The 26,333-nt window shown below is 36.4% G+C and overlaps 1 protein-coding gene across 7 annotated transcripts in view; it reads right to left on the reverse strand.

Moving 5' to 3' along the window:
- MET (MET proto-oncogene, receptor tyrosine kinase) overlaps positions 1–26,333 on the reverse strand; it is a 138,265-nt gene that overhangs the window by 21,103 nt on the left and 90,829 nt on the right. For all 7 annotated transcript variants that reach the window (XM_045847554.1, XM_045847530.1, XM_045847550.1 and 4 more), the window contains 11 exons: positions 23,798–23,932; positions 22,818–22,991; positions 18,097–18,257; positions 16,460–16,562; positions 16,210–16,346; positions 15,344–15,505; positions 14,471–14,570; positions 11,851–12,069; positions 5,279–5,425; positions 3,417–3,573; positions 3,081–3,221 (listed from right to left, as the gene is read on the reverse strand). In XM_045847554.1, coding sequence (XP_045703510.1) covers positions 3,081–3,221; positions 3,417–3,573; positions 5,279–5,425; positions 11,851–12,069; positions 14,471–14,570; positions 15,344–15,505; positions 16,210–16,346; positions 16,460–16,562; positions 18,097–18,257; positions 22,818–22,991; positions 23,798–23,932 — 1,636 coding nt within the window. The remainder of the gene's footprint in view (positions 1–3,080; positions 3,222–3,416; positions 3,574–5,278; positions 5,426–11,850; positions 12,070–14,470; positions 14,571–15,343; positions 15,506–16,209; positions 16,347–16,459; positions 16,563–18,096; positions 18,258–22,817; positions 22,992–23,797; positions 23,933–26,333) is intronic.

Below are 26,333 nucleotides of genomic sequence, written 5' to 3' on the forward strand. Positions count from 1 at the left end.
TTTTGTCTTGGCACACCTAAGCCATGAAAGGTTAAGTGCCTAAGGTAGGTTCTGCTGAAAGGACTGATGAGCCTGACTGAATCAGAATGTGCAGGTAAAAATGCTAGAATAACTTGTCCCAGTGTAAAAAGTCTACCCACATCCACACAACTGTGGTTCCTTAGAAGAAAGTACATTCTCGGTGGAAGGGATGGATCACAGACAGCTCTTTTCTTCCCAAGTTTTCCACCTGCTGCATTCCTTCCCTCCAGTGCATTGGCCTAATGTATTATATTTTTAAGAATGGGAAGCAGCAGAAGTATTCTGGCTTTTGAGTGACTACTGTTTATTAGTATTGCTCAAAATCTACATGGATTCCTGTATAGTGAACTATTATATATATATATGTTTAGAAATATAAAATGGCTCCATTTTCAGAAATGAAGCTTTTTACATTAGTGGCAAATTCTCCATTGTGTGATGATGGCAACAGATTTAGTGTTACTGCCATTTAGAGGAGGCAGATTAGAATTAGGTAACTGTACCATTCCCATTGCTTAGTTGAGGGCACTTGGAAAGGGACCAGTGTTCCTTATAAACTGATCTTTGCAACCAAAGATCCTTTAAGAGCCTCAGGAAAGGAGGTGCTCTATTGCAAGGTGAAGAAGCTTTTTCGCATCAGGGGTAAGGAATTGCGATGTTGAGGATAAATTTCTTAATGCCAATATAGGGCAGAGAAGCCACCAGTTGCTTTCTCTTTTCCACTGGGAATCCAATCATGTTAGCGAGAGGGAATCACATCCACAGCAATAGACCTAAAGATAAACTAAGCAGGGTATGGAACTGTATTAGTATATAACATGGGGAGAGGGGGAGGGTTATGTGTGTGTGTGGGGGTTCTCCATTGGTACCAAAAGATAGTATCATTTGTTTGCAAATAAGGAGGAAAGTTAGAATTTGAGAGAGGGACATAAAAAGAAAGTTGATGGTACCGTAACTATTCTTAACCCAACTTAAGCATTTTTTTTTAGTATTTTCCACATTGAACTGTTTGGTTAATAACAAAGAAATTTGGCCAGAGCAGTAAATCTCATCAGTGGTTCCAGAAAAGCTTGGGGCCACCTATAGTTACAGTAATCACTGTCCGAAAATGAGACAGATAGTGATTACATAAAAAACAAATTTAGAACACCAGGGGAGCACTTGAAATGTTGGATGGGTGAGAGAAGAAGTGGGCCCAGCTGGCTGCCTGTTCCTTTGATCCCAGAGTCTAGTTCCCTCAAATCCTCTCTAAATGATAAGAATGGAAATGAGTCTCTTCAAGCTCAGTTCCTTCACCTTCACTTCCCAGAGCATTGCACCTAGAGGTCAGGGTTCTAAATTCTCAGGGTGTAGAGATTGAGGGAAATTCTTGGTAGAACACAGGAAAAACGTCCCCTGACATGAAGATTCTATTGACCCTGGGGTTAAGTTCAAACAATTGCATAAGCCATTGAAATCATTAATGTGTGATTCTGGTGTAACGTCACAGCGAATCCTAGGTCTGCATGAAAGCCTGATGAAGAGGCTTCCCCCAGCAGATAGACAGAGAATAGCTTTATAGTTGCCTCTTCATTAGAGGCTGGCTTCTGCATTTTCTTTGTTCTCACTGGATGACCTTCTTTTGCCTATTTTACTTTTTCATGTCTCCATGGAGCAGGTTCAATGTAGGAAAAAGGGTGGAACTCAAGCTTCTTACTAGTGATGATAGAGGTTTGGTGAGTAATGAAGTTGGAAAGAAGATTAAGCCTTTAAAAAATTACTTGTGAATTTTAATTATCTTATTTTAGATTAGACCTATTAAAGGTGAATGTAAGAAATAAAAGCTTAAATGTCAAAGCCATAAACTGGATTTAATTTGTCCATGTTGTTAAGGGCATGGATTTTTTTAGTGGCAAATGGAGTCAGGTGGGCAAAGACAGTATTTAAGTGTATCTATACAGAACTAATATAAATTTCAAAAAATAAGAGGCAGTAAATGTAAAAAAAAGTTAAAATGTTAAATGCCTTGCTGCTCTTGCACTTGTTTGGAGGATCAACTTCTAAGTTTTCCAGTATCCTCAACTGTTTGTGACTCATTCTATTTGTCCAGTGGTAAATATTCAAACAGGGAAATCCCTGTATTTGACTCATGTCCTGTAACTTCTAAAGATAACGAAGCACATACAATCTGGATATTTTGCTTTTACCAGGAGATTTTAAATAAAACAATGTGAAATATGCTGGTTAACCTAACCATTATTAGGCCTACTGTTTTGTAAAGTAGATGATATGAATCCATCCTTTTTAAATAGCATAAATGAAGGTTTTTATGGATCTGACTCAAAATATATTAAAGTCCTGGAATGCTGTGGGTAAAAGGCTGTTTACTGACTGTTCACAGAGAATCCTTCAAAGGAGTACTAAAGGTGTAATTTAAATATTTGAGGATCAACATTTGGATGTAAGAAATGTAACAGTATCGACATATACTTAGATAAATATACACTTTGTATTTTAACTTTTTCTGGATTGTTAAAGAGAGCTTCACAATTTCTTAACATTGCACTGAAGTGATCAACACCTTACCTTTGCTCAAATTACTTTAAAATTAATCTTTTTGAGGTAAAAAATTGGCAGTTACAAAAACAGTCATGGGGGTATAAAGCACAGCATAGGGAATATAGGCAATAGTATTGTAATCACTATGTATGATGTCAGGTGGGTACTAAATTTACTGGGAGGATCACTTTGTAAGGTATATAAATGTCTAACCACTATGCTGTACACCTGAAACTAATAAAATATTGAAAGTCAACAGTAATTGAAAAATAAAAATTAACCTTTTGTGAGAAAAGGGCTTAAAGACTCTAAAAGTCTAATATAATATATAAATGAGTTCATTTTAAAATAAGAGCCTTGTAATTATGTGTCATATTAAGTACTTCTTTGGCCAAAGAGAGGTAAATACTTCATTTATATTTTTATTAAAATATAAAAGCAAAACCAAAAATAAACAATAATGCCACAACCCACTGAGGTGTATATATAGGTATTTCTCAGAAAAATAAACTGAACTATACCTTCTGGAAAAGTAGCTCGGTAGTCTACAGATTCATTTGAAACCATTTCTGTAGTTGGGCTTACACTTCGGGCACTTATAAGCCTATCCAAATGAGGAGTGTGTACTCTTGCATCATAGCGAACTAATTCACTGCCCAGATCTTAAAACAGAGAGAGAGAGAGAAAGAACTCATTAAAGACTTGGCTATCATGGGTCTCAGCCGACCTTGACTGAGTGACAAGAATTCATGGGTTTTATGGATTGCACATACAATAGTGCACATGAATCTACAAATTTAAACTGTAATGACTGTATTCTTAAGGTAACACCTTAAAACAAACAATTAAAAATGTACCTTTAATTTGCTTTCTCCTTTTCAGCCTCAGGAAAAGCCCAAGTAATAATAAGAATATTACAGATATTGTGGCAACACCGACAATCAATCCTGTGAAATGCTGATCTGGTTGAACTATTACTTTTCCAAGGACAGTTGAAGAAACTGCTTGCTTCCACTAAAAATGACAAAGAAAAGCCAGAATTTAGCTGGCTATTTTAGATCACTACAAAATATACTACACAGGTTGAATCACAAATACCACCAGTTATGACTCTTCTGTAAGTGGCATGATTGCCTTCAGAGTAATAAGACATTCCTCAATTCCGCTTCTGTGTTTTAGCAATTAGGGTCTACTGATCTCTGAAGTCCTAATACGATATTTAACTGTTTGTACTTGTAACTAGGTATTAGGGATAGAAAGCTGTCTTTGATCTTGAGAAACTGAGTTATAAAAGGGAAGGTAAACACAAATAGATCATTATAATGCAATGTGATGTGTCCCACTGATGTATAAATAAATAGCAAAAAAACAAAGGCAATGGGAAATAATTCTGTCCTACAGGGTAGGGTAGAGGGAAAAGGCGACTTACCATAAAAAGTAAATGATCATTATTATGGCATAACAAAGCCTTAAAATATTTTAATATCAGTTTTGATACACAGAGGAAATCTTTGAGGTCCCTTCTAGATCTAACATTGTATAATTTTTAGGATTTATGGTCCTTCTAAATTTCAAACTCGAAGTTCATAATTCAGCCTTAAATTTTCTAATTTTCTTTGTAGTTTTCCATTTTGTGACTTTTCAGAAGATTTCAGAAGCCCTCTAAAAGGTACTTATTCTCAGATAAACAAAATGTGGTATATCTACACAATGGAAATTTCAGCCTGGTATATTTATAAAATGGAATATTCAGCCTGAAAAAGTAATGAAGTTCTGATACTTGCTGTAACATGGATAAACCTTAAAAACATGCTAATAAAATAAGCCAGACATAAAAGGACAAATATCATATGATTTCACTCATATGAAATATCTAGATTAGGCAAACCTACATAAAGACAGAAAGTAGATTAGAGGTTCCCAGGGGCTGGGGAAGAGGAGGAAATGTGACAGAACTGCTTCATGGTTTCAGAGTTCTGTTTGGGGTGATAAAAAAGTTTTAGGATTAGACAATGATGATTGCATGCACATTGTGACTGTAATTAATGCCACTAAATTGTACACTAAAACATGGTTAAAATGGCAAATTTTGTTATACACATTTTACCACAAGTTAAAATATTAATATTGTAATATACCTCAAACCATTGAACTGTATACTTGAAATGTGTGAATTGTATGGTATGTCAGTTAATCTCAATAAAGCTCTTCAAGAAAAAAGAGTGCAAAAAAAATCACTCATTCTGGTTCTAGGTTATCTCATTTAGCTGTGTACTGAAGTTCCTGTAAAATAGTTTAATTTCTATTTTATTTTGTCCCATGCATACACATTCATTTCCTTATGAGGTCCAAGCATTTGAGATGTCTGTGGAAGGCAGTAGTATGTTGGCTCTGGTCTTCTGGGGTGGTGGGAGGTAAGGGCAGGGGCAATCTTGGATGTGTCCTTATCCCTCCTAAGAACTAGAGATTTTGGCAAGAGTGTGGCATGACGCAAAGGGAGTGTGGCTGGGAAGGGCTTCTGAGATCTACTCTCTCAAGCTTGGGAAGGAGAGTGAAACAAAAAACTCACTATTTCTAAAATAACAACAAAGAATCCAGGCTGAGCTGATGAGCCAAAGCCAACACACAAATGAGCTTTAATGATTTATATTAAGCCTGCAAGTGACATAATTACACTAGCATCTTTATTTACATCATGAGAGGAATGCAGGAATCCCACCTCTATATTTAGCTCACTGTTCAATTTCAGCAGGTCATTGGGGACCGTACATAAAATAGCTTCAGAATGTGAGTATATATTCTCACAGCTCTTATTTCCAACTTTTAACACTTCACCTTTAACTGCTTCAGGGTCAATGTCATTTCCCTGGAAGGCAAAAAAAAAAGAGGTTGTTAGCACTTCACATTTTGCAGGAATGCAAACAATTGTGAAGGGATATAAATATACTGCAATAATAGGCCATTTTGTTTGCCAAGGCACATGATACTCAGTTTATGATATTCATTTTCATGGGAATTTGGATGGCTGAAAGAAAGCATGCCCATTTCAGGGCATGGAGTAGTCAGGAGTCACATCATATAGCTTTCCACCGAAATGGATTTCAGAGAAAAGGAGAGAGGGTTTTGGTTCACAGGCTTACATTGAATGAACTCTTACCCACAATAACCTGATTAATTTTCAGGGGGTCTTGATGGTTGGCAAAAAGGAAGCAATTTAGAGAGTTAGCTGTTGTGCCATCTAACACTGCCTAAGGTAGTGCAACTCAGCTCTTGCTCCACTTTTAGAATCACAATGACAGCTTTATAAAATGCTGATGCCTGGGTCCCGTCTCCTGAGACTCTCATTTAATTCATTCATGTTAATATATTCCTTCTGTGTTTGAATTGGGCAGTTTCTTTTCATCCTTCTTGAACAGTTAAATCCTATACATAAATAAATTTATTTTTAAGAAAATTCCTATAAGATGCCATGTGACCCTTATTATGATTTGAGTACATGGTTACCTATTTTGAACAATTACATGGTTACATGAGGATTTAAAAAATTATACAATTTAACATATTTAGTTAACTGAGGTTACCATTAGGGATTTATGAAATATTAATGCTTTGCTGAAGAAACCAATCATTAGCATGGGAAAGAAGTGAAAATAAGAGGAACAATTTCTCATATCAACAATTGATGAATACAGCTACTTATTAAAACACCATTACTTAGAGGAAAGATATATCAAAACATATTATTTTTTTTCTAGACAAAGAGTAGCCAGTTAACTGCAGCACTGATACTCTGCTTTATATGATCTTTAACACTTAGCAAACTGCTTTTACATACATTGTCTCATATGGATCTTAATAGATTGGTCTGGGAGAAGAAGTTGAAAAAAGTCCTTCTTTCTAACATGAATCTGGGGTTTAAGAAAAAACAGATATAGACAAGCTCTATCCTTATAATATGTATGTGCACTCCAGCGAACAAGGTCAGCCACACAGGGCAATTCAACATAGAAGCACATAAATCTAATAGGTCACTTTGGGGCTTCAAATGACAACTTGTTGGTTAGGTCTGAGGAAGGCTAAGGCACTCACGACTCACGGATTGGAGGGAACTGAGTGAATGACAAAGAAAAAGATTAAAGAGCTGGAGGACTTAATTTATGAGGGAATGACTAAAATGTGTCTTGCTTGCTTAGATAATAACAAAAGTTGGGGGAAGGGATGAACATACTGCATTTACATTCCAGTACTCCTTTTAGGCTCAGGATCTCTTTAGCTGTTGCATAAAGGCTTCTCTAAAACAAACACAGATCACACAACCACACAACGGAACCCCTTTTCATTTGTGCCTACTAAGGAACACATGAAAAACAGTGACATACACAAGATATTACTATTAGCTTTATATGTTCAGTAATTATCTTACAACCCAAGTCTTCAACCCAAAATATCACAAAAGTAGTACTGGTAGCTGACCATGATGTAACAGAGGGGCCTGGAAAAACAGAAATAGATTAAGGCTACCTTTTATCATTTAAAGTAAACATAGCTTTATAGAGCTGTGGAGAAAAGGTATATGTTTAGAACATTACATACTTTTTCATTATTTTTTAAAAAGATTTTATTTATTTACTTTTAGAGAGAGGGGAATGGAGGGAGAAAGAGAGGGAGAGAAATATCAATGTGTGGTTGCCTCTCACATGCCCCCAACTGGGGACCTGGCCCACAACCCAGTCATGTGCCCCGACTGGGAATCAAACCGGTGACCCTTTGGTTTGCAGGCCAGTGCTCAATCCACTAAACCACAGCAGCCAGGGCTACTTTTCATTATTTAATATTAAGTATTATTAAATACAAGAACATATTTACACAATTAGGTGGGTTTTTAGTCATTGAAATGGCAATATATGAATTTGTAAATAAAGGAACATAGAAGAAACTTTCTGGTCTTAAATCCCCTATACACACATAGCAATTTAGAGGTATAATTACCTCATTTTATCCTGCAAAGACATCTTCCTAAGGTAAGTATTATTGTTATTCCTGCTTTATACATTGAGAAATAAGGTTCAAGAAAGGACTTGGTCATGAAGCAAATAAAATTCCATTTGATACAAAATCTCCTTACCATCTATTGTGTGTTAGACATATTCTTTTTACTAAGATTATAAAGATTAATAAGCGTTTCTTCCTCTCACTGTAATGTTAAAATGAATAACTTTCTAAAGTGAAAACTACTCCCAATGTATAACATTAGGATGCTCCTTGTTCCCCTTTCTCTCCAACTCTGGCCAGGTGTTACACATACACATATTTCTATCTAGGATTCAGGCCCAGGGACCCATGTCTGAGCTGGTTATAAGAGACAGAAGAAGGGAGTGGAATTGGATAGGATTTTAAAAATAGCATTATAATAGAAGGGGTCTTAAAAGTTTTCATATATCATGGTGGCCACAAAATGGAGTCTGAGAAAGTCAGCTAAGGCCTTAAGGTGCTGGTTGGTAGCAGGACTCAGCCAGGCAACAAACAGTCCAGGGAGTTTGGCAGCAGAGCACTAGTGAGTTGATGGTGGTGGTTGGGGGTCAGATTTATAATTTATCCAGAGGATATGAGTCCCTCAGCTTAGGAAGCAGGTCCAAGAACCTTCACAGAAAGCTTCGAAACTGAGAGCACAGACTGTTAATAGGCATTTGGAGAAAAAGTTCCCAGGTCATTTGAGGAAAGCTTGGTGAACAAAAATTAAACTGGTTTCTTCACAGGTAACTGTCTATGTGCCCTAAATTTTTTTTTTAACAGAATGCATATTAATGTGTAAAGTACTGGGAAATGCTAGTTTATGAGTACCATCAATAAGAACAGATCTTGATAATGAGCCAAATAACCTCTAAGAAAAGAATTCTTCATCCCCATCCTGCCTGGAGATAGAACTGGCCTCACAGTGGTTGTGGTTGGGATTGGGCCTATAGTTGCAGGTAAAATTGTCAGAAGGGAGAGGAAGAAATCTCTGGCTGGCTCTGGGAGGCAGACAGACTGGTTTAGATCAGAACTATGCTACTTTCTATATGTTCAATTTAATTTTTAATTTTTATTTTTAAAGAGAGGGGAAGGGAAGGAGAAAAAGAGGGAGAAGAACGTCGATGTAAGAAATATTGACTGGTTGGCCTGTCGTATATGCCATCACTGGTGACTGAACCCTCAGCCTAGACATGTACCCTGGCCTGGAATTGAACTGGCAGCCTTTTGCTTTGCAGCACAATGCCCAACCAACTGAGCCACACCGGTCAGAGCTACTCTCCCTTCTGATGCCCAGACACTGACACAGGCCTTCCTGACTTCCCAACCTTTGTTCTTGTGCTTGCTATGTCATAGCCCAAGTCTCTGCTCCCTGCCTTAGCTGACCTAACTGCCTCCTGCTTCCTCCTTTAGAGGACTTCACCAGACTGGACTTCTGAAGTATCTCTCTAAACATATATAAAAGTGCTCCAGAAAAACATAAACCCTCAGGCCAGTGTCAGGCAGTCCTTGTTCCATCATTAAATACTGTACTTCTCTAGTTCCATAAAATATGCTCATACACAAAAAGTCATATAATAAGAATTGATTTTTAGATATTTAATAAGAATTGATTTTTAGATATTTGAAAGAGTTTAGAGCTATGCCACTTAGAAAACTACGTAGACATCTACATACCACATGAGAGACAAGCCCATTATAAAAGGTATTTTGGTACACATGAAATGAAAGTTAAAATGAAAAGCATTGTAATTTAGTGGAAGACCAAATTTGGAATCAAGACACTTGAGTATGAGACCCAGTTCTGCTGTTTGACATCCTCTCCCAACCCTAGGTGACCCAAGACAAATCACCTAATCTTTTTAAACCTATGTTTACTTATCTGTAAATTGAGATAATGAGCACTGATTTCCCAAACCTCACAGGTCCATATGTATCTCAGATGAAATAATATATGTCAAAGTACTGTGTTAACTAAAATGCCACATAAAGGTGAGCTGACTTTGACATAAACACTGTGCCCTAATGTCTACTCCCAAAGAGATGTCTACTTGTAATGACCACTGTCCACCATGCTGCTAGCTGACTGAACCTTGCTCATAAGTCTCCCAGCATCAATGGGGTTTCTCATCTGTTCTGAGGAGTGACCGGCCCTTGGTCTCTATTACATTCCCTGGCTCCAAACTTGGCTGACCCTCTTCTCCATGGTGTAGTCATTGGACTGACTACTGCCTGAGGTAATTCTCACAACTAGGGTGGGAAACTATCATAATCGCTTTTCAGCCAAGGAATTCTTATATGCATGGCTGCTTGTGGAGCATGAACTCTTCCTGGCAATAAGGAGTAAATCTCACTCTAAACACATGATTCTCCCCACAGTGCTTTCACTGATGGAATACAAACATACTTCACACTCATGTTTTGAATGGTAATTGGACAGGCAAAACATGAAATAAAACAGTATCCTTCTTTTGATTATAAAGTGTCTGCTGCTTGTCCAGAAGAGGGCTTTTCTTTTCTAATGCTTTGCTTTCTTAGATTCTGTCCTAAGAGAGGTGCAGGTTTTAATGTGATCAACTCCAGAGACTGGTAAAGGGTTAAAGTGCTGTCACATAAATATTCTCTTATACCTTAGATTTCATCTTATACTTAAGGAAAATGAAGTTTGGGAAATGACTGAATCGTGATACCAAAACAGGCCCCTAAACCTGCCCTCCTCCCGCCAGATTGCCACTCTGTGACTGACAAGTGCTACACACTCGTCAGAGAAAGGGGTCGTTCTATATATAAGCAAGAAAAGAAAGTGTTTTGTGTCTGTTTCCAGAGACCCTTTGGGGCATGTTGGGAACAGCACTGAAAGGCTGAGATGATGTTAAATCATGTTTTTTTCTTGGTCAAGCAATGTTGTAGGATATTGAAAAATTGTATATAATTTATAGAAAAAGAAGTTTTCTTCCTATAAGACTGTGCTTGGAAGGATAGATTAAGAACATTCTATCTCTAATCCTTCCACTAGAGACACAGGGATAGAAAAATAAGAGTTTATCTGGGCATAAAAATATTTGCAAATAAACTTTTGTTTTCACCAAGAAAAAACCAAATGGAATCTTTCAAATGGCCAACACAGTAATTGTTGAAAGCAAAAGGTCACACTAGATTAGTTTTATTGAAAGAAAAGTAGAGATAAAAGCTTTTCTCCCTTTATGAAACTAATTAAAAAGCAGATGAAAGAACTTTGCTGCAGTAAACATGTCGTTCATTGAAGCAAGTTTCCATTTAATTTCATGCTGGGTTTGCTTAATTATTGTACAAAACACAATTGCAAGATTAGTAACTTGTATGAGTGTGAACGTGTGTATGGGTTTGGCTAGAGATAAAATCTTGTTGAAAAAGAAAAATTTCAGTAGACACGTATTATTACTTAGATGAACATGATCTATGAGAATTCATATTATACCTAAACAAGAACTATGCTATTTTATTACTTTGTGTTTGTTCATATTTGCATTCAGACTATCTTTTAGATAAAAAATTCTAATTGTCTAAAAACAACATGTTTAAGGATAAATATTTTGGTATTTCTAGTGAAAGGCTATAAATAATTAAAGTCTTGATCCATTTTGCCTATTTTATTATTATTTGAAGTAAAAAAATGACTGAAGCAACATAAGAGAACTGTATTCTAGTCATTATTTTATCACTTGTCAAACCACTTAACCCCTCTGGGCTTTAGTATTCTTTGCTTGCAAGAGACTGGGTTAGAAAAGATGATCTGTTGTTCTCCAATTAAATTATAGCTAGAGGCTAATATATTCCTAACATAGAGGAAACCCAGCTCCATTTATAAATCAGCTTAGAGATGACTACCCAGACATAAAATTCCAAGTATTTCAAGGAAGTACAGAACTGCAGTTGATGCATTTACTTTCGTGGCTCTTACCTTTTATCTTATAATGAGCTCATTTAGGTATCCAGGAAAATACATATACACCATCAGCAGGATAATGCATCACAGGCAGCCTTTTTAATGGATTTGTGTCCCACATTTGCTACTTTTTAATATATACACAAGAAAGAATTGTTAAATGCTTCCTTAAAAAGCAGCCTATGATTATATACTTAGCTTTTAATCTTATGCCAAAAAATTGTTTTCAGAGCTTAGATATTTGCTGATGTAGTACAAGATAAAGACCAACCAAGTACAACAATTCTATTCACATTGCTATGTAGTCAATTAAGAGCTAGTTGATGATTTAAGAGGGCATTCTGAGCATTTCTTACCTTAATTTCCAGTACATTTTCATTGCCTATTGAGACCACCATTGGCTTTTCAAAAGGCTTAAACACAGGATTATGTACATAAATGAGATCGAAGTACTTGGAATGGATCCCATCTAACATGAAAAAGGCTTTAGTTTTCAGGGGGAGTGGCAGATTCAGCTGCTGTAGTGAAGGAGTTGTACAGCAGATTATCTCTGAATTAGAGCGATGTCGACATGCCTATAGTAAGACACAATCACCCACTGTAAACAGAATATGGCTTGACAACATCAATTGCAACTTTCACATTTCACTGTTTCAAACAATCAATTAAAATATACAATTTTGAAAAAAATTGGCATCTAACTTTCTAATGTTTAAGAACACATTTCTGGAAATATGATAGATGCAAAATTATCTAAACAATGCAATCTTCAAAGAAACACAAAATTATATAGATTTCAGCCATACAATTCTACAATATGGCATCTGTATGCTATAGTGTGTGATCACCACGTCAAGTTTAGTAGCATTTTTATTTTAAAGATTAGAGTTTATTGGACTTAAAGCTATTGTGGCTGGATCAATATATCTAAATCAGGCCCGACCAAGAGATTTTATTTGTTAAATAATGAATGGGCTCAATTAATCATGGTCATCTTCAAATTCTACAAACAGCAGGAAACATGGAAGGAATATGTCTCTTTATGAAGTAGTTTTTACAAACAACAGACTCACTGAACTTTATATTGTTGTCCAATTCTAATGCATAGTTCTATTGTACTAGTATTATAATGTGTTTGTGGCTAAAACAACAGCAGTTTATATTTCCAGATATGTAAACAGATAGAATTTTTATTTTCTACCATTGTTTGAATCTTCTTTGGGATATGCTACTCTTATGTCACACAGGTTTTAAATAAATACTTGGTTATAAACAAATGAAGGAAGCTAAGAGGCATTCTATCTGTTGTTATAATGCTGGTGGGAGAGAAGGAAGAAGATTTAGCCATATTTTAATAAAAGGCTTGATGTAAATTAGATAAGTTAATGACTACTCAGATTTCTACTTTAAAAAGTCATATGACAACACCAAAGAAGGTTATTGTTGTTCTCATTTGGATAATAATGGTATACTTGGCTGTGGAGAATTGGTGTCCTTTAAATTAATAGCAGTGGTATTCTAACTTTGTTTGTGGCTGTGTGTGAAGATTGGTTTCAAAGCTCTCTACTTCATATGGTGACTCCCTGGAGTACAATCTCTCAGGAATATGATAAGAATCTAATAATACTCTTAAGAGGTGAAGCAATGTGGCTGATTGAGAAGGTCAAGAAAATTTCATTTGGGGTGACCTTACTGTTTGGTCTCTTGGCTTGACATTTTTAGCCCCAAATTGGTTTTTGTAATTAAAGAACGCTGTGGCCTTAAGTCTTCAAGAAATAGTGGGTGGGCAATCTAAAAGAAAGTGCTATAATTCAATCTATCACCTGCCCAATCAAGACCCTGCTTGAGAGGGGGCTCTGAGAACTTTCATTCTAAGTGAGTGCACAAGCCCAACTAGATTATGGCATTTTATATCAGAGATAAATAAAAATAGGAAATCTCTGTAAATAACTCCAACCATCCTAAAGTCTAAACTAAAATTACCATTATTTAATGTGACATACATAAATTGTTAGAGCACAAAATAGGTCAATTACTTTTAAGGAGGCATGCAGTTAAATTTGATTGACCTTACAAATAAAAGGAAAGGTGGAGAAATACCAAAGAACATACATACACTAGTATATAAGTATTCTAATGCTCTTTCTCATTACTTGATAATGTTCTAACAAAGGGACAAGAAGAATGGTAAGAAGTGAATGTAAAAAAACACTGTGTGCCTGCCATGTAGGCATGGATGATGCTGCAATATTGGAGACTTTATCCATGGCTTTTAATAGAGCAAAGGAATTGATGCTCTACGGTGCATTGAAAACGGGGCATACAGGAATGCCATGAACTGAAAGTTTGTGTCACCCCCACTAAGTTCATTTGTTGAAACCCTAATCCACAGTGCAACAGCATTTGAACAGCTTTTGGGAGGTAATTAAGTCATAAGGGTGGTGTTCTCATTAGTGTCCTTATAAGAAAAGATATGAGAGCTTCCTTCCTCTTTCTCTCTACCCCTCATGTGAGGTTATGATGAGAAGATGGCCTTTTGCAAATGAGGAAGAGTATCCTCACCAGACACCCAGATTTGCTGGCTCATCAATCTTAAACTTTCCAGCCTCCAGAACTGTGAAATAAATGTTTGCTGTTGAAACCACCCAGTCAATGGCATTTTTGTTGGAGCACCTTGAACTCACTGAGACAGGAAATGATGGGGTTTGTATTTGTATTGACTGTCTTTAAAAACACTGCCTCAAGTTGTTAGTCATCATTTCTGTCTAAACATTATGTGCATGTGTATTATTTTTACAACGTTAACCCAAGACAAGATAATTTCAGTTGTTGAATAAAAGTACTACTTGACCTACATTGCAAGGAAGGTAGCTAGCAAATATTAAAGGCAAACTGAAATGTCCTATGAACCATGAAACCCAGTGATAGAGGCAGGGATGCAGAACTTGAATCACAGTGATCACTCAAAGGACTTACCACTGTAAAGTTCCTTCCCGCTTCATGCACATTTATTACCATCCTCAGGACACTAACTGAATTCAGGTTTTTTCCAACACCTGTTATTGTGCTCCCACCACTGGCAAAATAAAATAGAAAAATAGCAATATTGAGAGGTTCTTTCCCTATCAAATACTTTAAGAAAGAAATTCAATTAAATCACATGCAGTGATTGCAAGCTGCAACCACAGCCAAAGTCAAATGAAACCTCAGTGGTAACAGTTCTTTGGAAATAACTTATTTAACTTGAAAATATGTTAAAAATTTACATTTCATAAAATGAAGAAATACATTTGTCTATTTATTCATCAACTATGCACAAGATTTTTTTCCTCTGGAAAAAAAAACCCCAAGACGAATGAACCTAACTATTGTTGCTAGACTGATAGAATTAATGAAAACAAGGCAGACTGAACTGGGTCCAATGAGAAATTGATTCAAAGGGATGCTAGTATAGGGAAAAGCTGTGTGTAAATCAGGCAGGGGAAAATACACTGAAGAATGGGGGGAAGGGTGATCTCACTTTGGGGCATTAAGGTTATGATAGAATTGACATGGATATCATGTAAGTGCATAAGTACTATGATGCCACATTAAGCCGTTTTTACTGAAATCCATTCAAAATCCAATAAGCTAGGACAAAATGTTTCTTGGCATGAACTAGCATTAATAAAGTCAAACTGCTTTCAGAACAAGAATGTAGTTTTTACTCCTAAGTTAGAAAGGCAGCTTTCAAAAGAAATGAAACTGCATCAAAGCTAAAGATAAAAACATAGTTTCTTTTGACGACTCGACAGCCAAATCATCCTTATGTTCCTTATTTCCTTATACCTACCAGAAATTTTTACTTACCTAATAAAAGATTTGGTTGGATGAATTTGATAGACAATAGGGTCTTCCTGGTAACTGAAGCTGTCAGTCTGTCGGTTGGCTAAGTCAATTTTCAACTTAATAGGAAACTCAGTTGGAGTGGTTTGGGCTGGTGTATAACATTCAAGAATACTATCTGACACACTGTATCAAAGGAAAAAAACCCAAACAATGAGCAAAATGGACCTTCATTATTAAAGATACACATATTAATATTCTAAAATTATATACATAAATAAAAAAGATATCACTCAATGTCTCCTAAATAGGAATTTCTTGATATGGTCTAGAAAAATGCTCTTTCTAATGTAGGCTATTCACACCTGACTAGATCCCAAATTTAGTCTTGTTTGAACGAGCCATCCTTGACATCAAACATCTGGGATTTTAAGCAATTATTAAGGTATCTTTTTGGTATTTGATTAAACTGAGCTGTTCCAACTCTAAGAAGAAAAAATATAATTTGCCCCCAAACCCAATCTCCCCCAAGTTTGCATCTCCCCAAAGTAATTTAGTCTAATTGTAAATCTTGATGAAAATGTTTATTTTAATTTATTGTCAATTATTAGAACCTCACGGCTCATAGCATAGCTAGGATACTAAGATAATATAGGAGAGAAGGTGAATGGAAAGAAACAATTTAACAGTGGAATTAATAAACAATAAGGGAAGGGTAGAAAAATGAGCAAAAGGGAGTAGATGGGTTTGGGAAGGAAGAAGTTTTATCAGCAGGACAGTAAAGGAATATCTTCAATTTTTCCCACAAAAAAGAATAATTTTTCCTTGATTTGTTAGATGTACATATTAATCCTACATGATTGATGCAACTAAAAATAAATTTACAACACCTTTTTAAAGCACAGGTTTTTCCACCAATTGAAATGTGTCTAGAATTCCCACTATTTAGGTACTTTCCAGTTAAAGTAAGTAAAGTGCCACCAATCTTAGGACCATAACTTGGAGAAATACTTGTTATTATAGGATCCTGATGAGAGATAAAAACAAAAAAGCAAAGTATCTTGTTAATTTTATAACTCCAAATAGATTAAGTAACAATTAAATATCCTACTTTATGAGAAAAGTAATGTTTAGACTTACCACATAAGAAAATGTACTATATTGCGCTGTCCCTCGGGCACTTGAAATAATTATGGACGTATTGAAATGCTCACTCACTGCAGGGGCAACTGTGCATTTTAACCTGGGGGGAAAAAAAACACCAAAGTTTAATATATTACAAGTCCAAAGGAGGCATTTTCTGGTTTGGCTGACTACTCTAGCTAGCAAGCAGAGTTTTGTCTAAAGCATTATGGCTGAAAAGTATATAATTCTATTTCTATACTATTATACTCACTTTGTATTGACTGTATTATATTATTTATATAGACAAAACAGGAAATGTTAAACCTCATCAATGCAGACTTCACCAAGTGAAAAGTTCATAATACTCTAAGTCTAATCCTATAAAACTGTAGGTATAATATATGGCATACTTAACAAACAGTATTTCAACAGCATATAAAACAATGGCTAACTATAAAAAAGCTAAATATCTTTATTAAAGTATGTCAACAGGTACAGTTCTGTGATTACACTTATCATGTGTTTATTTAAATTATTTAAAAATAATGAAATTGTGATAGGTTTTCCATAGTATTATTTTAAAATAATCTTCTAGTCCTGAAAAAGTATAAATATAATTTTTTATTAAATATTTTTTAAAGAAGAGAACGAATTGTTTCACTTTTATAGGCTCTACTATATAATGCAATAACTAAGAATTTACAATGTATATTTTCAGAATGAATCTGTTTGGTTATTAAGCTAAACAAGTATGACATTAATGGATGTTTCAATCTCAGTAAAATGAACAGATTTAGACCTTTGTGCAATCCTGAAAGGAATTCTGTTAGGTATAAAATAACCACTTGATAGACTAGGTTCAACCATAAAACTTTAAACATTTGTTTGTTGTTACTACATGATATCTAAAGGTTTTTGGATTCTCATTCATTACAGGATTCAAATAGAAGGTATGTATAGAATATAGTGGAACAAGCACAGGTATTGGATCAGGAAAACTGAGCTTGAAGGCCTATTCAACTTTTACTATCTGGATTACTTCTGCTAAACTACACTCCAACTCTCTGAATTTTAGGAACCCCCTTGGAAAATAGAAATGGTATTGCTATTTCCCAGGACTTGGGAATAGTTAAATGAGATACACTCCTTGCATTACAATGTCAATAAATATAAGCTGAATGTAAATTTAAACTCATCAAAAATGAGTTGCAACAATGTGATTCAGCTACTCTACATTTCTGAGGTACAGAAAGTGAATGTAAAAGATAAGAGTACATATTGAGCTATTTACTGATTTTTATAGAAAGAGCCACTGCATACTATATTTGAAGACATTAAAAATGGAGTGATTCCAACCAGTGCTTTCAAATCTACCCAATTTCTGAAGAGTTGTTACAAAAACAACTCAAAACTCCCAGGTGCTGGATTTTTCTCTTTTTTTTTTCCACCCAGGTAATGTCACCTTTCTCCCTCCTTAACTCTGGCAGTAAATAAGATTAACAAAATAAGACAAAGCTAATCCAGAAGGGATGAGATAGGCCAAGACTCTTTAATTTAAGAGATAAACTTTTAGGGCAATTTTTACAAACACTCAATCAAAAACAAAACCTGTTTTCCAACCACACCCCAGCAAAGCATTTGAAGATCCTTACATATTTGTTGTACTCTCACTTAAGGTCAAGGTGCAGCTCTCATTTCCAACGAGAATTCTGGTTTTCTTTAAATCAAATTTACTATTCCTCCTGAATCCAAAGTCCCAGCCACATATGGTCAACGTTGTCCCTCCTTCCAGAGGGGCACTAGTTGGGAAAACCTAGGAGGACAATATAGAACTTTAAAATCCCAATATGTTGTCTTTCATACTTGTGGAAAACAAAATATGTATGCTCAAATAGTCTGAAATTATTTCACTGTCCCACTCCCTAAAAAATTTAATTTTCACTGAAGAAACAATGGTCACAAATTTCAGAGTATCTGGAACAAACATTAAAACTATCTGACATGCTGATGACACAGGTTGTTTTCAGGAGATTCAGAGAAGAAACAGAGAACAGATTCAGCCTGGGTGGGAATGAAGGGCCTCCGTGGGCTACTCTGAAATGAATTAATCTTCTAGGAAACTTCTGGGCTAGAGAAGACATGCTCTGGACTCAGACTTTTAGGCTTGTAAGTCTGATTGTAACTCCTTCATGAGCCTCTAGATGAAACTCTGCTCAAACCCATTCATCAGCCTTAGAAGCCAAGCTCCAACATAGCCTTGTTGGGTGTGCTACACTCCTGTTGCTGTGATATCCCCAACCCAGAGAAGAAAGTCACACAGCACAAATACTTTTTATATCCAATGTTTTCAGTTGCATTCAGCAGCTTTCATAATATCAAACACATATGTAGATAGTATTCAATATATATCTGGCCCTTATTTATAAATCATCTCCCATGTGCTAGACAGCAACATTTGAATAAGTTAATTATGCTCTTTTATTTGTTAATTCAAATTTATTATTTATTCGTGATTTTTCTTTAAATATGGCCACTATTTAATATATACCAGTTGGTTAGCTGATACACTTAGCCTTTAAAAATGATGTAATATTTAATACATTCAATATATTATTTGTATTAGAAAGAGATAAAAAAACAGAACTGGAGATGGCCCCAAATGTGATCTCTATTGTTGTAATGTTTCTAATGATCTCCCTTGGCATTATTTTATATCTCATTTCTAGGATTGTGCCCCCACCTGCCCACCCTGTGCAATGTTAAATAAATAACAGGTTCATTTTATTATTGCAAGTTTACTCTTATTGTGTGAAAAGTAAAGGTTAAATTTATTAATAAAACTTTGGTAACTATAATAAGATAGCATTGGGATCTAAGGAAGTCTGTAAGACAACAGTTCTTAGACTAAAACTATTGAAACAAAACAAATTTCCAAGTTAAAAATAAGCTTCTCCCCAGCAGCTCTGTGACAATTGAGAAAGGAAATGCTCTTTTGGGGGGGCACATTGTAAATTGTGCTGTAAAGTACAATGGTGGGAAAACAGCACTGCTGTAGAGCGACTTGAAAAGGCATTTGTTTAAGGCCAGTTAGTGAAAATCTAAAAGTGATTCTTGTACAATTTAGAAGGGCTCCTGGCAAAACTCAAATTTGCCAATATTCCCATTCTTCCCAGGCAAATAATTGCAAACCAATGCCTTAACTTTCCTTGTTTACCAAATCCCTTTAAAGTTTTAACTTAGTGCTTTTATGGTAGCTGTTTTACCCATAAAATCCATTATACAAATTATGCCTTTTGTGAAAACTTACCTTGTCCATGTCTAGCCAAATGAGAACTGCTAGGAAAAAAATATCTGTTTATTATTTTGTTAGAAACCTAGTAGGAGAAAATAAGACACCTCAACTTCCTGGACTGTCTTCAGCTTGAGATACTCATGCAGCTGCTGTTCCCTCTCCTAATGAGGCTCCCCCAAGAAAACAGCTGCCTAAAGCTTAATCCCACAGCTGGATCCTCCCTCTCTAAGTAAAAACTGAAGTCTGTCACTCTACATAGATCATGACTTTCTAGATGAGGCAAGGGATTGGGTGATGATTTGAGAAAAGAACCGAGAGGTGTTCAATTGGTGCAATAGAAATGGGTATTATAAAAACTTGGCTAGACAATCAGGTTTTGAAAGACCAGCTCTGCTTAGCTTTTCTCTCCAGACTGAAATACTAGAGGCGGGCATCTGAGGATTTTCCCTAGCTTATGGGGTAATGTTCACTCTTCCAGGGGGAAAGGAAGGAAGCAGTATTGGACTACACACCCTTAGATAGAACCAACAATGGGCTGGCAAACTCTGAGTTATCCTGAAGGGCAGAGAAACTTTGTGGGAAGGAAATGAGTGTCCAGCATAAAGCCACAGAGGCTGGGTCTCCCACCTGTTTGAATGGGGGAGAAATAGCTATAAAAGGAACTATAGTCCTTTCACAGGTGAAAGTGATTTAAATGATCATGTTTTCAAAACCATCAAGATAATACATGAGAAAGCTAGAAACAACAACAAAAAACTTTGGAAAATTAAAAATTTGTATTGTATCATAGTAATGTGAGCTATTAACAATAAAGGAAACCAGGTGAGGAGTATATAGGAAAACAAAAGCAACAAACTTTGGACGATTAAAATTTGCTTCTTCAGTAGGAAAAAAGTCACAAGTATACTGGTGAAAGTGTAGTGACTATATGACCCGTCCCCCTATAAAATATCACTTCTTATCTGAGTATTCTTATTAATTAATAAACTGTTTTGATTGTTTCATTGGTACTGAATTCAGTCCTACAAAATATGATAATTTTATCCTGATAAATTCAGAATACATGGGAAAGCGTTACCTTTTTTCAAGAATTTCTTATTGCTCTTTAAGTACAAGATCAGACAATATGAAACAAAATAATGGGCTAGCAATCCTGAAATATCTCATGTGTGAAACTGTAAAGAATTTCAGCTACTGAACATCATGTACCTTGAAAAGCAAGTTAACATACATTTTTTGGAAAGTGACATCCGATATATTAGCTGGGTTTTGTGCCTACAGAGTTTAAGAGAGATAAGGAAAAGATGAATAATCCTTTTTTTTTTGCAGTAAGAATGCTGAATGTCACGCTCTAGTGCAGCATGAAATCTTCCTAACAACTATGAACTGAAAGGGATTTACGGACTCAGCTGCACCACTTTCATTCCAACCACTCAGCCCAAGCCTTGCTGACTCGTGCATGACACAAAATTGCCAGTTAGAATGTTGGAGTTAGGAAAGGTGAGAGAGGAGGAAGATTCAAACAGGAGAGGTTTTCTGATTCCAGAAAATTCTAAAATATTTTTCTGTTTTTGCCATTTTAATGTACCTTCTATGACAAATAAAAAGAAGCACATTGGTTAAAGTTAAATGTTTCATTTGTACAAGTTCTCAACCTGCTCTTTATTTAAAACAGCATAGCTAATTTTGAAAAGAAACTGTGATTTAACAGCGTGTGTGCTCACATGTGTAAACACAAACACCCAAACACCACACTCCACATATCTCTTTCATGAATAGCTGAGCTCAGCTTTCTAGTGTCTCAAATTTCCAAGACTGTGTTTACAAAAGTATAAAATTACATGTGGTTTTAAAAGTGTATTAGAGAACAACAAAAAAGGGTATGCAGATTTAATTTCTTCTTTCTGTCTCCTAGTTTATTCCTTGACTGATCAAGCTAAGTCTTAATAATTGTGTCACATCCAACAGAAAATAATTTGGTTTAAAACCTAGTCACATAGTACAAATCTAGTCCCAAACCATAACTAAATGAAAACAGCCATGCACTTGGGGGCAGTTCCTGTTCTGACTTGTACACTTTGTTTACTTGGGCTTGAACCAGGTAACCAAGACCTTTAACTTGAATTTTTCACAAGGGACCATTTACTAAAGTCCAACTGTTCTACATGCAGGCAGAGAAAACATGTACTGGGTCCTCATCAGAGAAGTATTTTCAAGCAAAATGTGTTTGAATAAAGACATTTTTAAAAAATGCCAGGAAGAGTTGCAAAGTGCCAAATATATCTTATACAAGTAAGGCAACAGAGAGAGACGGTGGCTAGTATGTCATGGCTGAAGTGTATTGCTAGAAGCTATGTTCTCTAAGAGCAGAAGTGCTTTTGTCTTGAGACCTATCTCCCCAATGTCTAGAAGTATGCCTGCTGTGTAGCAGGCACTCAAATATTTTTGGAATAAAATAAAATAAATCACACAGTCTAGATTTTAGTACAGTCATCAACTATACCTTTATGGTTTTTCCAGGAACTTGGAGAGAAGGTGAACAGCCACCCATGGGTGTTGACCATCTACTTGCCCTCTGAAGTAATCTCTAATCTCATTTGTGATGAGACAAGGCCACCATCTCTGGAGTCAGACAGGAAGAAACCTGTCCTGTTTGCCCCAGCATGGCTATGATCTCTCGCTTGCTTGGTTCAGTGTAGAGTTTTGGGTTAGACCATGAACAGGTCTCTGTGTATGGTAAAGGCTCACCTCTAGGCACCTGGCAGATAAAGTAGGTGGTGGGGACTCAGGAGAATAGGGGAGTCAGGAGGGAAGAGGTCCCAGTGTGAGGAAACAGGGAGCTCATTCACACAGCACTGAGAGCCATTGTGCAAGGAGAAAATCTTGGTGAGTGTAAAGCAAGCACTTCAGGTGCAGAGCTCAGGGGACATGCCCAAATGCCACCCTTAGAAAAAACATGGAGGGAGATGGTGCTTTGGCTGATTTCTCATAGATAAAAGAGTAAATTGAATTTTAGATTTTTTTCATTAATGGGATTTATGTTTACCAAAAAACATATTGATAGCTGTCAGAAATTCCTACCTCATAGATTGTAGGATGACAGCTCTCTTGAGTCCATGCCCCACTGGGGCACTTCTCCAATTGCACGCATTTGTTGTGGCACCAGCCACACTGTACAAAGGGAGGGGCAGAGAGGCACTGACTGCAGGACTGGAAATGTTCACAGCCCAGCCCATTCAGCGGGATCTTGGTGATCTGTAAAGAAAAGTGATGGAAAGAGCTTCCAGAAAGTTTGTTTGTTAATAAAAATTGAACACATCAAAGATACATGTAAATATAACTTTATAGTCTACTATAGTTATCACATCTATGTGTGCAAATCATGTAATAATTATTCAATGATTAAAGTAAAAAACAATCAAATTCCTTTCATCTCTCTACTGTAGGCATGTATGTGATAGAAGTTACCATGAGTAACTTCTCATGATAACCATGAGTAACCATGAGTATCCAGCAAACATAAGCACTGTCATGCAATGCTGGAGGTTCTATTTAGTAGAGATATTTTGCTGTGTTTGAGACAATTTAAAAATAACAAGAGAGCATAATTTAAGCAGCTGGAAAACAGGCTTGAACCCCTGGGAAATCTAAGTAAATTTGCATATTATTCTGACATCAAGATGCACCTCCTTCTCACAGAGAAAAGGGGTGATCGACTGGTGTCAGGTTCCAATATGCATTTTTAGGATCAATCTGCCTGAACCAAAGTTCTTCCCTTAGTATTGTAATACTAATTCAGCATGTTTGTTTTTCTCAATGAGGAATATAGGACAAAAGGAAAGGTATACATATGAAAAGGACTTCCCTTAGGTCTTATTTTCCCTGAATAAAAATTTAACTTGATTTCAGAAGATCTCTGAAATACTCAAGAAAGAATTTGATAGAAGACAGGTGAATACAAGACAAAGAGAAGTTAAAAAGGAAACATGATACTGGCTACAAATACCCACTCAGGAAGAACTGCATCCATGGCACCTCCTTGGTGCGGGAACAGGGCTTACCTTCTTCCCAGTGACAACCAGTGTGTAGCCATTTTGGTTTAATGGGTGCTCCACAACTGCTTCTGGAGACACAGGGTGGGAATCCAGGCGAAAGTTCACATGAGGGGTTGATGATCCTGACCGAGAAACTACAACCTGAGAAATAAAACAGAAAACACCTTTGTTCCAACAAGCTCTGTTTAAACATAAGGGGAAAATGTGGATGAAAATGGTGGTAACAGATTAAGAGAGCTCATGGGTGTTAAAACTAAAGGGCCAACAGTTTATCTCATTGTAAATTTTGTGACATCTTCTAATCTTCTGCTTCGAAGATAATTCATCTGAACCCCCCCAAGACAGACTTTTCCTATGATCTTTTAATGGTTTCTAGGGAAGGACATCTCCTATTCAATCAGCCAGCACATGCAGACAAATCCTCATGATTGTATTGTTAACTGAAGGAGCCAAAACTCTCCCCAGAACACTTGTGTAGTAGACTGTCCTGCATGGCATGGGTCCAACTCCCACTCGGAGATGCATAGGGCCCACGCCCATGGATAGGTTCTCCTGTGGGGAATCAGGCCTGCAATGTACCTAGGCCGCTATGAGTCTTGCTTTTTGCTAAAACTTCCTCACCCTGAATTGAGGACATTTACTGCAAAGCAACTTCCTAAAAACCACACTAAACCTTCCAAGGATGAGTGTAACTGGTCCAACTACTTTTGCCTTTTCATTTGCAAATATCCCTCTTCTGTGATGTGATTAGAGCATTGCCTCCTTTGTTTTCTGTAAAAGGTAACCACCTAAAGCAAGCCTGTGCATAGTTAGTGAGGACCTTCTTGTAATGTGCCCAGTAAGACAATAATAGCTCACTGGAGCAAGGGCTGAGAGGCTTTTGCTCCTTTTGAGAGAAAAGCCTTTTCCTCCACTGGACTCGGTAGTCCGTGTGAATGTCTCATTTTCATCCATAATGACACAGACCCTACGAGCCAGGGTCTGCATCAACTTGTGCTATGGGGATTCTGAATAATTTTTAATCTAACCCTTCCAACTCTCCCCATCAGGCAGCTTCCCTTGCTGTAATGGAAAGCATACTGGACGGGAATTCTGGAGACCTGGATCTAGTTCCAGTGTTGCTACTCTTAAGCCATGCTTATAGGCCTTTTGAGGTCAAAATAGGCCCTGAGCTACTTTGAAATGATGTGCCATCATTTTTATAAACCATTTCAGTCTGCTTTCTTAATGAGGCCTGATGGGTTTTAACAATGTCTTGGAAATGAGGTTTGATAACTGGTGTCATTCTTGTTTCCAGGTATTTAATTTGGGGGTGCTACTTAGCTATATAATTTCCACTTGCCCTACTGCTATAACCCAGTAATAATGAGGTACAGGGGGTAAAATCAGGATGACTGTCTGAGATGAACACTCAGACTTTAGGAGAATTTACAATTTCTTAGAGAGACTTTTCCTTCTTAAATGCTGGAGGCTGAGCACAGATCTGGGCTTGAAATTGACTGTGAAATTTTCTGACATCCCAAATACCCTTTTAGTTTGCACCGAAAGTGTATTTATTACATTTGCAGTGGGACTGAAATTACAGAACAAATATGTTCATTTGTGAGACTAGGACTAGTTAAATAACCACCCCTTTACCTCAACTTTCTCATCTTTAAAATAGGAATGAAAATTGTGGGAGTCAATAACTGCTTAGTACCTAACAAACATATACAACAAGTAAATGTTCTGGGGAACCAGCAGTAAATTTTTTTCTTAAACACAATGAAGGAGTCAAGTAGCCTGAAACAATTTGGGAAGATTCCCAGAGTACTGGTACCTAATTTGCTCCTAGAGAATGAACTGTTGATAGAGAAACTAACCAAGCTGTAATAGAGCCCTAAAAGTTAAACATCATGACATTTTTTCCCCTAACATTTGTTCTACCCCAAACACTCAACACTTTCAAAACATTTCCATTAAGCTGGGTGGCAATATTTGCACAGAAGTTAAATGATGGATCAAAGGTCCTTTGGTCAGGATGGGAAAGGATGGAAACTATTGTTATTCCTAAATTTAGAACCAAATAGGTATTTGTGACTTTGTAGTCAAAGTAAAAAGAAGTTCAATTACCAGTCCTACCTCCCTCTGTGTGCTGGTTACAAGTAGAATATCTATCTGTATACCAGACTTCGAAAGTCTCTATCTTAAATCACCCAGATTTCAGTTACACGATGTTCCCATCTTAATTCACTTCAGGTGCTTACTACTTTTTTTTTCCTACCTCCTATTTCCTAACCCCCCTTTTCATATTTTCCTGATTATTGCCAATTAGTTCAAACTGAAAAAATTAAAATCAAATAAAACACTCCTTCTCTCACATACAAGTCAAAAACAAAACAAAACACCAGCCTCTCTTAATACCCTGATCTGGTCTCTGTCTCATTCTGTGCTTTCCACTTCACTGAAGATTATGAACAATCTTCAATCCCTTGAACATTCCTGTGAATATCTGCATTCTGTACCTATATCTCTTGTGTCTTCCATTCCATTCAGACCTCCT

Source organism: Phyllostomus hastatus, unplaced genomic scaffold, assembly GCF_019186645.2.
Source record: "Phyllostomus hastatus isolate PE091 unplaced genomic scaffold, TTU_PhHast_1.1 phas_contig_118, whole genome shotgun sequence".
NCBI classification, from domain to species: domain Eukaryota; kingdom Metazoa; phylum Chordata; class Mammalia; order Chiroptera; family Phyllostomidae; genus Phyllostomus; species Phyllostomus hastatus.